Below are 12,825 nucleotides of genomic sequence, written 5' to 3'. Positions count from 1 at the left end.
ATCCCTGAAGCAGTGTTTGTTGGGGAATCCATGCTGGCTTCTCAAGATGTTTTCTGGCTCCCTTGTCTGCCTGGATGCTTTACCCTATAGCAAACCCACTGTGCATCCTCTGAGTCCTCTGCCTGCACTTTCTCTTTCTCCCTGGGGAGATCGTGTCTGAGAAAAGGAGGAATCTTTGGGCTCAGTGTTCGTCTAGGGTGCTGTTAAAATCACCTCCTCCCTACAATATATATTTCACATGCTTTCCGGAGTTGGAGGAGTAACAGCAAAGGAGGAAACATCAGAGGTGGAGGAGATGCTTTCAGGGGAAGTTGAGGAGTTTGAAGAGCATGTTGTAGGGATGGCTGTGACAGGATTGTGCAGATACAAGGGGAATGCAGATGGGTCTTTGCTGGATGACCAGGAAAGAGGCTCTTTGGAGACAGACACAGAGTTGGCACAGAAGGGAGATGTGAGTTACGATATGGAGAAAAGTTCCTTTCGGTATTGCTCCTCACAAAAGGTGAACTTTTCAGAGGAGTGGGTAGATGCTCAGTGGGAGACTAAACTATTCCATATAGGTCTCACCATAGTGGTTTTGGCATCCATTGTCAGAGCAATGGCATTCTCATTTCACCCAGGGCTGATGATGAGCCACCTAGAAAGAGACCTTCAATCTGCTCAGCCTTGGGGTTTGTAGAGCTTTATATGGTATAGGCACAAGACAAAGAAATAGTCAAATTCATCAGGCTTTCTTCAGTGACATGCCTGAGCTTCTGTGAAACAGACTTGAACCAGTGACCTAGAGGTGAAGCATTTTAGTTGCCATTACTCATTCGTTGAGCCACTTTCTTGCTCCCACCCACTCCGTGGCATCACAGAGTGTGGATGCTCCAGTCGGGGGTGTGCTGGGCAAGTCTCTTGCCACTTTTCCCAAGTATTCCCTAGAATTCACGGGGAGGGAAAAGGGAATGTACATGACAATTGCTGCTCTAGGCCAAACTAGAGCTACTAGAGCATTAAGAACGAGTGGTGAAATACCAAAATATCAGGATACACCAAAGGTAAGGAAAATTACAGTGTCCAAACTGTCCTCATTTTGTGTGAATCATCACGAAATAGTCGTCAGGTACATAATCATGTTTCTCAGATAGTGTTCTATGAATGGTCAGCCTTGAAAGTACCTTCGTATTCTTAGCCTTGTGCTTGCTGAAGTGTGTGGTCTTGATGCCACCAGCAGTTGGTGGGAGCGGGTGCTGGTATCCTGCAGATTTTTCCCACAACTTTGAATAACTTTTCTTTCTTGGATAGCCAAGTAGTTTTTCTCCTCAAGGAGGGTCCAAACTACCTCTGTTGCTTTGGACTTTTTGCCAAATTTTAATGTTTTTATTAAAGTGTTGGGGTTTTTTTCAACATGAGTCGCACCTTCAGGATCATGATTTCCTCACCTTATGATCCAGGGAACGCACTTACTAGTGCAAGATGTTACATATATCTGAAAAATCACACGGAAAACTGTGGATGGTCTTCTCCGTCCTTCATTTAAGAAGCTTCATGTTTAAACATGTAGTTTTCTAGTTTCAAATTTGCATTGTTCTTTCAAGCCCAAATGAGACTTTATATGTAGTGTATATATGTATGGTGTGTGTGTATATGTATCTTTATATACACATAGTATGTGTGTGTATACAGATATATATATATATAAAAAAATATCTTTTATATAGTGTTAATGTTCTTTAGGCCAGTACTGGATAAAGAATTATTAGTTTTATGAGAAAAGCTCACAGGACTCTTGCCCACCATTAGCATCACCAGAGCAATGTGTTCCCTTCGTTATGTGATGGTCCCTTTTACCCCTGCCCACCATGGGTAGTGGGTTCTAAGACCTTTAGAGATTTTAAACATAGTGTTCTTTGGTTAAATTTCAAACCAGCCTTCGAGCCCCATCCAACATGGCCAATAATTGTGTGGGAATTTGTTTGGAAATGAAAAGCTGAATGTGTTGGTTTGCTGTAGTTTTCCATGAAATCTCTGCTCTTGAATTTCATTCTGACATTTCGTCTGAAAATGTTGATGCTCACGAGAGGACTGGGGATTTTATAGGCTGAATTAAATGGCTTTAGGGGTTTTCAGTTACATTTCTTAGTTGAGAACACAGCTCAATTGTCTATAGAGCGTGTGTGAGCATGCCTTGGGGATTGCCCTGGGTTTGGGGTCCCTGGCATGTTTCTCCAGCAGTGGGTCTGAGGATACAGTAATGGCATGTAAGTGATAAAGTCTCTGCCACTCTTCCTCTTTCAGAGAATTCGGTCGACAGTGGATGAAAAGGAACAGAAGCAGCTTCTCATGGACCTTGATGTAGTAATGCGAAGCAGTGACTGCCCGTATATTGTTCAGTTTTATGGCGCGCTCTTCAGAGAGGTGGGCACTCCAAACTTGCTTCATTCATAGCAGAGTTTGGGTTTTACCTTGGGGTTTTTTTCTCCTTTGCAGTTTCCAACTTGCAATAAGGAGGAAAAAGTTAATGTGTCAGGTTTCTTAGCTCTCCACTTTTAATCAAGGGTATTGAACCAAGAGACCAAGACGTCTGGGTGCTGCTGAGCACATACGTGCTGCTCCCAGTTGTTGTTATGTCTCTGTGTGTCTCGGACTCTTTCCTGCTTTTCTTCTGTCTTGATGAGCTCTGGGTCTGTGGCTCTCCCATGCAGAGCGATGTGCTTTGTGGTGTTGGTTGTGAGATGGGACCATGTGAAGGACCTCTGTCCCTGTAGTGAAGGTGGTTGCTGTGGTAGTAGTTACAGCTCCCCACAAGGTTGTCTGATGCATGTACAGATCCAGGCTGTGTCAGAGACTCCCAGTTGACATGCATCTGCCTTGAAGTGGTTTGTATGTGCAAATACATGAGAAAACAAGGGCAATCGTGTTGGGTCAGACCCAAAACTCCTAGCAGGGTCTTCTGTCTCTGGCAGTGAACTGCAGAATCTGTTTGCAGAAGTGCATGTGATACTTTGCCATAGCCTTCAGTCGTATGCAGCTGAGTGTCTTCTGAACGAGGTGTGCTGTGTGCTCAGGAACTCTCACTGGATTTCTTTGCCATGGACAGTTCTGAAAGGCAGGCAGCCGTTCTAGTGAGCAAGCTGTTGTTGCAGAGCAGCAGAGCTAAGGTCTAGAATCCTGTCAGTTTGCAGAGTGAGAATAGTAAACCACTTGGGGAAAAGCTGTTCAGGGTCTCCTTTTGAAGCCAACCAAGTATCCCAGCTTGCAGTGAGGAAAGTAACTGCAAACAGGCACGTTCTTGTGGCAGCCTCTGTGAGTATGAAGAATTGGATTTGGATAGGCAAAAACTACTACACAGATATTTCTCCCTAGTTGTATTCTCACATGTTCAGCAAGCATTTTCTGATAGACGTGGTCTTGTGGTCCTTCTTGTCCCTCAGCAGGCAGCATCTTAACACATTTGCTTCTTTAATCGTAGAATCATAGAATGGTTTGGGTTGGAAAAGACCTTAAGATCATCCAGTTCCAACCTCCCTGCCATGGGCAGGGACACCTCACACTAGACCATGTTGCCTAAGGCTCTGTTCAACCTGGCCTGGAACACTGCCAGGGATGGGGCAGCCACAGCTTCTCTGGGCACCCTGTGCCAGCGCCTCAGCACCCTCACAGGGAAGATCTTCTGCCTTATATCTAACCTGAACTTCCCCTGTTTCAGTTTGAACCCATCACCCCTTGTCCCATCGCTACAGTCCCTGATGAAGAGTTCCTCTCCAGTTTCACTGTAGGTCCCCTTCATGAAGGGGGGCATATGGCCCATCCTTCTGTTCTTGCGTTATGTTTCTGTATATAATGTAATGTGTAACAATGCAAAATCTCCAAGTTGATTGCTGGGTATGGGGCTTTGCTTAAGCTCACTGGCACACATTACATGAGATTAAATTGCCTGTTTAATGAAAACAAAGCTGAAGAAATAGAAAGACAGTGCTTTGGCCTTTGCACTGAGTCAGGGACTTCATTGCACTGATAGTGCAGGTGCTGGAGTTGGATCTTTCATGGGACAGTGCTCTGCTCACTCCTGCTCTCACTGGTGATACTGTGACCTTCACATCACCATGTAGCACCTCCCCGTGATGTTCTTCTTCTAGTGCAGTATTGAAGGGACTGTTCTGTTATTTGCTTCTCTAATGATACTAGGTAGAGAAAAATAAACCCATTTTCTTCAATAGCAGAAAGAATCCCTAAGCCCTGATGGTGTAATGTGTGGCAGTTCAGATGGTTTTCATGTCCACAGCTTGACTTCTTAAGAGAAGAGAGCAGAAAATTGCATCTGGTAAAGGCTGGAGAATGGGAGAATTAGAAAGATAAATGTCTGGAGAAAAGAGCTGAAAGGGTAGTTATGCCACTGGCTATATGGTGGTTACACTGGCTATTGAAGGGATTAATGAATCATAGAATGGTTTGGGTTGAAGAGACCTTAAAGCTCATCCAGTTCCAACCCCCTGCCATGGGCAGGGACACCTTCCACTAGAGCAGGTTGCTCCAAGCCCCTGTGTCCAACCTGGCCTTGAACATTGCCAGGGATGGGGCAGCCACAGCTTCTCTGGGCACCCTGTGCCAGCGCCTCAGCACCCTCATTCTAAAAGATGTCTTATTTTATGTCCAAGCTACATCTCTTCTCTTTCAGTTTAAAGCCGTTGTTCCTTGTCCTGTCATTGCAGGTTCTGGTGAAACGTCTCTCCTCATCATTTTTATAGGCCCCCTGTAAGTTACAATGTTATAATTCAGTTATAATGCAGTGCCTTCTCTTCTCCAGGCTGAATGACTCCAAGTCTCTCAGCCTGTCTTTATAGCAGAGGTGCTCCAGCCTTCATCATTTTTATGTCCCTTTTCTGGACCCACTCCAACAGGTCCATGTCTGACTTGTGTTGTTGCCCCCAGAGCTCGACGCAGGACTGCAGGGGGGAGTCTCACTAGAGCAGAGTAAAAGGGGAGATTTACCTCCCTTAACCTGCTGGCCACGCTGCTTTTAATGCAGCCCAGGACACAGTTGGGTTTCTGGGCTGCGAGCACACGTTCCCATCTCACGTCCAAGGTTTCATCCACCAGCATCCCCAAGTCCTTCTCCTCAGGGCTGCTCTCAATCCCTTCATGCCCCAATCCTTATAGTGCTGAGTGCCCAGTCCAGGTGCAGGATCTTGCACTTGGCCGTGTTGAGCTTCGTGAGGTTCACACTGGCTCCGTGGAGCTAGTTGGTTTCTCCAGGGCTTCTCTCTCAGTGAGAGCCCTGTTTCCTGCAGATGCACATAGAGCTTCCCACGTCAGTCACCAGAGATACTGTGTTGAAGAGGATCTGGTTACTCATGTCCATTTGTTACCTCTCAGAGCAGTACTAGCCGGGAGGGGGAGAACAAAGGATGATTGCTAGGGTTTCTGCAATGATTGGGATGCTTTCTTCTACAGAGGAAGAGCAAAAAAAGCCTTGTCTGCCTTGCGATAGCAGCCGGAACTCCTACACAGTGTGAGTGCAGCAAGCCAAGTTAAACCAACAAGCTCAGTAGTTGATAAAATTATTCCATGACAAATTCATTGTAAGTTGCAGAACATGCCTGGGAAGGCAGGAGAAGTGGCCCGTGGGGAGCTCCTGCTTGTAGGAGAGAAGAGCTGGTATGGATGTGTCGCTATCACAGTGCTCACCTTGGTGTGATTGTGGACGTATCCATGGTCAGTTGATACAAGGTAGTTGCTCTCTTTGCTGTTGATGCACAACAGCCTGCTTCTCTGGAAATCTTTGGCTATGTTGGCATTACTCAAGGCATCTATCCCTATGATCAGTCCCCAGTCCAGAGGAAAAGTGTCTTCTGAGCTACATAAGGATGGTAAGGGGGTTGGAACTAGATGATCTTAAGGTCCTTTCCAACCCTAACTATTCTATGATTCTATGTGAGGGCGAAGACACTCTTCATTCCCTCTCACTAGTGTAGATGCAACTTGCATAAAAAGGTTGGCCACTCCTTGCAGTGTGCTAATGTGATAAACCTTCAGTATTGCCCAGAGAAGCTGCGTCTGCTCCATCCCTGGAAGTTGGGGCAGGAATTTCAAGGCCAGGTTGGACGGGGCTTGGAGCAACCTGCTCTAGTGGAAGGTGTCCCTGCCCGTGGCAGGGAGTTGGAACTGGCTGAGCTTTAAGGTCCGTTCCAATCCAAACCAGTCTGGGATTCTGCGGTTCTATTGATGGTACCACAGAATCACAGATGGTGGATGCTGGAAGGGACCTCTGGAGGTCGCCTTGTTCAGCTCCCATGCTCAGTTGGGACCACCTAGGACCGCTTGCCCAGGATGATGTCCAAATAGGTTTTGAATCTCTCCAGGAATGGAGACTCCACAGTCTCCCTGGGCAACCAGTGCCAGTGCTTGGTCACCCACACAGGGAAAAAGTGTTGCTTGATGTCTGGAGGAAATCTCCTGCGTGCCCCAGTCCTGGGTTTCTATATGACATATACTTCAGGAGACCAAATAAACCAAGTCTTTCCTTTGGTGCTTTTGATCATATAGAGGTTTTTATGCTTAAATTGACCTTGGATCACAGTCTATTGTAGAGTTTTTGGTAGCACACACATGGCTTGTAACACACAGATAGCTTGTAGGGGTCTGATGTAGTTCCAGATGCACTTGCCTTACACTGGTGCTGGATCTACGTTGCCTCCAAGTCACTCCGGATAATACAGAAGTGTCTCAACTGCATTTTGGCTTTGTTGCCAGTGCTGGAAAGAGAAATTCTGTGCATGTGTTGCCTCATTTTTTTTCTGCAGTTTCAATCTGAATTGATTCATCCATAGCCAGTTGTTTGTTCTCTGGTAGCCTGAGCTTACCTTTCTCCATGCGCCTGAAGCACTGGTCATGCCCTCTTCCTGCTGCGCTGCACTTCCCTCCTTCACTGTGGTGTCTCTGCTGCTGTGTCCAGCACTGCACCTTCTCAGTCTTTGTTTTGAGTGGACTGTGCACTTTCTGGGCTCAGGCTTGTAGCAGCCGCTTCCCTTGGGTGGGGGACATTAGCTCCTGCTCTGCCTTGTGCTGGTGTAAAAAGCCTGGTGCCAAATGAGCAGTGTAAAATGGACTGCCCGTGGCTCTGAACCAACAGTCGTCTTCCCCAGCTAGCCCACGGGTGGCTGAGCCCGTCCTAGGAGAATAGATCCCCTCTTGTCAGAAGGGAGAGCTCTCCTCTAGGAGGCAGGAGGCGGGGGTGGATTCACTGTCACTGAAGCAGCAGCATCCCTGATGCTGGTGGCAGTTTGCTGTCTGTATTGCTGAGACCAGCCTTGCATGTGTATGAGCAGGCCAAGACCAAGCCGGCTGGCACCACTGCCTCTGGGTGTGCAGAGCTTGACACCTTTGCTGGGCACTTCTGTGCCTACTAAACCAAGCACATGGACTGGAGGCATCCTGGAAGATGCAGTTCCTTGGCTTGTGTTTCACAGGAGGTCATTCTGAGTGGCAGAAAAGCCCTTTCTGGCCTTAAAACCTGTGTCTCTACAAGGTTTTCCATCAGCTACATGTAACTTGAGAATTGCTTCTGACTCTCATGAGTGCCAGGTAACTGCTTCCAGAAGTGACTCAGGTGTGCAGGATGAGAGCACGGGGCTTTGCCACACTTCCAGCATGCCCATACCCTAGGGTTTTTCCCTAATTTCATTTCTGTCTATTAATATAGAGTTTGGTTGGTTTGTGTTTTGGCTGGTCAGGGAAAATCTGTCTTCTGTAGGATAATTGCTTGGGGAAGTTTCTCCTCTCCTTGTTGGGTGTTATATCACAGGAGGGTGCAGCTTAGTCACAACCAGACATCCCCTGCTCTGGACGATGCGGCAGCCAGGGCAGCATGACCTGCACAAGCTGCTGCTCCTCACACGAGTGTTGTAGCTGGTGTTTAGCCGCGATGAGACAACCAGACTAATCAAATCAACTCTTCTGCTCATAGCTTTTGACAGCTAATGCAGTTTTACCACTCGTGGTGATACAGCCTGTAAAAGATAGGTATGAGAGTGTCGTTTCTGGTGGGGACCAGGTAGGTCTAGATCTAGTGTTTTAGTATTTCTAGCAAGGAAGACTTGCCTGAAGTGCATGAGAGTCTACAGGAATAGCTCATGAAAAGCCTTCTGTCATCCTCGACTGGAGCTAAAATGTTCAAAAAACCCTGAAATAACTAGGATCAGTCCATGGCTAAGCTGTCCATCACCATATGGTAGATACATACTAAAATGAAAGATGAAGCCCTTCAATATTGTGGGAATCCATTTCTCATCACCAGCGAATTGTGAGTGGGTTGATGTACAGATCTCAGGAGAGAGCTGTGCTATGTAAGCTTAGCTAGGTTTAACACAGATACTTAATATATTTTACAACTTTCTGCATTTAAATTGTTTAACTGTAAGATGCAAATCAACAAAACCACATACTTGGGTCTCTTTGCATTTTTCTCTTGCTCAGATGGCATCTCCGAATGTTGTGTGAGATGTCTGCTGTCCTCTGCAGGGTACTCATACCCTGAAGGGATATTTTTGGTTTAGTCTTCCTGTGCATGTTGGTCTCTTACTGCGCCTGCAGCCTTCTGGAGAGCCAAACAGTTTGTGAGACTTGAATTTATCTAGGTTCAGGCATCTAAAATGTGTTACCAGGTCTGAGGTAGTCAGGTAGATGGTGAGTAGAGTGGGGGAGAGGTGCGTATAGGGGTGAGTCTTCCATTCCATCCTTCTTGTCAAATGCATGAGGTTGTTAATGTATTTTATGGCATTCAAGGGATCTCTTCATGCTTTCTGGATTTCTGTTTCTCCTTTTTATCTTGGCAGTAACAAGATTCTTTTCTCTTTCCAGGGTGACTGTTGGATCTGTATGGAGCTCATGTCTACCTCGTTTGATAAGTTTTACAAATATGTATATAGTGTATTAGATGATGTTATTCCAGAAGAAATCCTAGGCAAAATCACTTTAGCTGTGAGTATTTTGTTAAAACCTTTTTGTATATGTTTTTGAAGCTATGGGAAAGATTCAGGTCTCTTCTGCTCTCATGTGAGAAAGCTGGTTGATCTGCGTGCAGCAGAACTGCTGCTTTTGGATTGCACCACGCTTAGAATGATCCTGGAGGATACTCTGACTTTTCCAAAGCATATTGCATGACAGAAAAGCAGATCCTGGAGTCTGTAATCAGTACATAGAGACCCTGGGACCAGCTTCCTGTTCTGTCTACTTGAATATTGGCACCAGTCCTCTCCTTCAGGTGCATTGGTGGTGACATCAGTGTGAGCTAGGTGCAGGTTGTCTCATCCCAATGAAGGTGCCTAAAATAGATGATCTGTCTCTCCTTCCCTTGTTTGTAAAGGGAACAAAGGATTAGGCATTTATAGCCAGGACATGTGAAACCCACCAAACTATTATGGGCTGTAGTAGCTTCTGCTGCCAGAGGAGAAACCTTCTTGGAGGAGCAAGATATCGGAGGTGATAGCACTTCAGCTGCCCCAGAGGCTGGCAGAGCTTTTCATGACCTAAACACTTGAACAGGGGCTTGGGCAAGCAGAAGGGACCAGTCTTTGGGTGTTGTTCCTCAGTGCTAGACTTACATAGCACAGCTTCAGAGAGCTTTGTGGCACAACATGAACACCCTCTTGCCATCATCATCAAGGCACTCCTTTGGTCATAGGTTTTGATCTTTTCAGCAGAAGCAAAATGAATTAAAATAATAAACTTCTAGGGGTTTGTAGTTATAAACCATCCTGTGAAATCAGACTCCCTGGGTGTCTCTTCCATCTAATGGTGAATGGTTAAATCAGAAGAGCTGCTCCCCACAGTGTTGCTGCTCTGCAAGTGAAATGGGAATGGCTGTTAGCTACTGAAAAAGTACAGCATAGGGCTTGAAATAAGTTATTACTCCAGATAATTACATCAGAAAAGCTTGTCCTCACCCCTTGCTCCATTCTGGAAGAGTGTGGTCTGTCCAGGTTACAAGCGATAGGTGTTAACTTAAGCATGTGCCCTCTCTTTATCATTTCTTTGCAAGATAGCTTGGGAGAAAAATGCTTGTGTTACATGGCATACTACAGCATTGATATCTCAACATATTTAATGCTTTTTCCTCCTGTTCTGGGGGCTCCAGAAGTTTTATAATCACAGGAATCTTAGGACATTTGCTTATTTTTCATCTGTTTTTCTTTCCTAGACTGTGAAAGCACTAAACCACTTAAAAGAAAACTTGAAAATCATTCACAGAGGTGAGTTCCTGTCTTCCCTTCTTGCCTAGAAGAATAATTGCAAGACTTTTTAAGTGGCTTTGCTTCAAGTCAAAATGTGATTAGTGAGATGTGAAGGTGATTGGGTGTCTGCCTCTGGGCATGTGGCATCTTTGGGGCTGGCTCCAGCTCCTCTTGCTCCTGGTCAGCACATCCCACCAAGGGGCGACAGTGACTGTGCAGTGCTGCCGGGGTCGATTCTCTGCAGCTGCTGATCGTGACATGGAAAGCTCCAGCTGTGACTTACTGGTTTAAATGCCTTTCTCTTGCAGACATCAAACCTTCCAATATTCTTCTGGACAGAAATGGGAATATTAAACTCTGTGACTTTGGCATTAGTGGACAGCTTGTGGACTCCATTGCCAAAACGCGGGATGCAGGGTGCCGGCCGTACATGGCGGTGAGTGAGGATGAGCTGGGCAGAATCTTAGAATCACAGAATCAACTGGGTTGGAAAAGACCTTTAAGATCATCAAGTCCAACTGTTCCTCAGCACTGCCAAGGCCACCACTAACCCATGGCACTGAGGGCCTCGGCTACACGGTGTGTGAACTCTTCCAGGGACTGTGACTCCAGCACTGCCCTGGGCAGCCTGTTCCAATGCCTGAGCACCCTCTGGGGAAGGAATTGTTCCTCATGTCCAGTCTAAACCTCCCCTGGTGCAGCTTAAGGCCATTTCCTCTTGTCCCATCCCTTGTTCCTTGGGAGCAGAGACCAGCCCCCTCCTGGCTCCATCCTCCTGTCAGGCAGTTGGAGAGAGCGATCAGGTCCCCCCTGAGCCTTCTCTTCTCCAGACTAAACCCCCCCAGGTCCCTCAGCCGTTCCTCATCACACTTGTGCTCCAGGCCCTGCACCAGCTCCGGTGTCCTTCTCTGGCCCTGCTCCAGCACCTCAATGTCTCTCTTGTAGTGAGGGGCCCAGAACTGAACACAGGGTTCGAGGTGCAGCCTCACCAGTGCCCAGCACAGGGGGACAGTCACTGCCCCGGCCCTGCTGCCATGCTGGTGCTGATACAGGCCAGGATGATGTTGTCTTCTTGGCTGCCTGGGCGCAAGCTGCTCATGGTCAGCTCTGTCAATCAGCAGCCTCCTTCTGCAGGCCTGGCTCAGCATCGCTGTGCCTGTGGTCTGCCTGAAGCGTCAGCCTGTTTCCCATGGGATGAGCACCCCCTTCCCAGATGAAGCTCTGGATTGAGCGCTGCCGTTGGCAGCGTCAGTTAAGGCACCCAGGCAGTGGCAAAGTGACCAAATGCCCTTTATTTTTCCTGGGTTCTTCTGGTGCTGCCAGTGCTGTGGTGCTGGAGCTCAGAGCTTCAGTTGCCTTCATGCTCCAAATCAAACAGGTCAGTGCTGTCTGTGTGTGGGGTGCTCTCGGTCTGCAAGAAATCCATTTGCTGCACTAGGATTATATCACAGGAGTTACTGCAGAGCAGAATTACAGTGAGTTTTGTGAACCAGTTTAATACTAAAGTGCGCCAGAACTTAATTCCAGGAGAATGTGATTCTGAAGAGCAGCAGCAGCAGAGCAGCTGTGTGGGAATGGCTTGGACTGAGCAGTGGCTCCTTCAAGTCTGTCCTGGCTGTTTGCTTCCCTCCCTTCCTCCCTCCCCTCACAGGGGGAAAGCTGTGGTGGTGATTTTTAGATCTGTCTGAGGGTTTTAAGCCCTTTTGTGCATTGGGCTGCTTTGAAAACACATCTCTTCGTTTCACGTGAGCTGAAGGGACCTCTTCCGAGGAGCAGTGTCTGCTGCTGCCAATGTGACTTTAATTTCAGTGGCTGTATTTAACTCTCATCTTACAGCTCTATATGCTGAAAAATACTGTTTTCTGAACTCTTTTATCTTCCACCAAGGAAACAAAAAAAGACAGTTTCTCTCTTTTAAGGTACGGTGCCCATCTGGTCCACGTAACAGCTCTCAGAGGGCTTTTATCTCACTGGGGTGTCCAAGGCAAAACCTGTCTGCCCTGATTTCTGATCTGTGCAAGCACACAGTCTGAATTTCAGAGCATTTGACCTTTTCTTTTCACTGTCCTTGCAGAACTAGTTACTGGATGAGCTGGACAGGATAGTATAGATGTGATCTGTTACTGGAGACCAGTGCTGTGATACAGCAAAGTCTGTGCAAGCTCCAGACCTGCAGTAAATGGTGAAATGGGGCAGTTTGTTTAAAGACAGACCTTGTGAGGCTGCAGAGGGCAGAGCTCCCGCAGGGAAGAGGGTTGGTCAGAGCTGCCCACTTTGTTGTGCTGGTGGGATGTGGGGTGCTGAGGGCAGCAGTGGGATGCCAGGAGGGGGTGGGAGCCAGTGCAGTCCCAGCAACTCTGACCAGAGGCCAGGTATCTGCATCTCAGACCACGGGCGCTTCTGATAGCATCCCTCACGGTGGTTGTTGACTTCTCCCTATGATCTGAATGAAGCGTGTGTCAGGTCAGTAAATAGGGCTCTTGAAAAGCTGCCTTTTTGTTTCCCCCTCGCAAGTTCAGTGGACTGTAATTACAGGAATTAGCGTTCCCACTTTTCCTTAGAACCCTCAGCTTTGGTGGTTCCTTCGCTCAGGCTGTTGGGTTCAGTT

The 12,825-nt window shown here is 47.2% G+C and overlaps 1 protein-coding gene across 2 annotated transcripts in view; it reads left to right on the top strand.

The window, feature by feature from the left end:
• Positions 1-12,825, top strand: part of MAP2K4 (mitogen-activated protein kinase kinase 4) — an 83,145-nt gene that overhangs the window by 58,130 nt on the left and 12,190 nt on the right. For both annotated transcript variants that reach the window (XM_030505816.1, XM_030505817.1), the window contains exons 4-7: positions 2,284-2,403; positions 8,845-8,964; positions 10,184-10,235; positions 10,526-10,653. In XM_030505816.1, coding sequence (XP_030361676.1) covers positions 2,284-2,403; positions 8,845-8,964; positions 10,184-10,235; positions 10,526-10,653 — 420 coding nt within the window. The remainder of the gene's footprint in view (positions 1-2,283; positions 2,404-8,844; positions 8,965-10,183; positions 10,236-10,525; positions 10,654-12,825) is intronic.

This window comes from Strigops habroptila, chromosome 14 (assembly GCF_004027225.2).
Source record: "Strigops habroptila isolate Jane chromosome 14, bStrHab1.2.pri, whole genome shotgun sequence".
NCBI lineage: Eukaryota > Metazoa > Chordata > Aves > Psittaciformes > Psittacidae > Strigops > Strigops habroptila.
The sequence above is the reverse complement of the archived record's forward strand: the minus strand, read 5'-3'. Positions and strand labels throughout refer to the sequence as shown.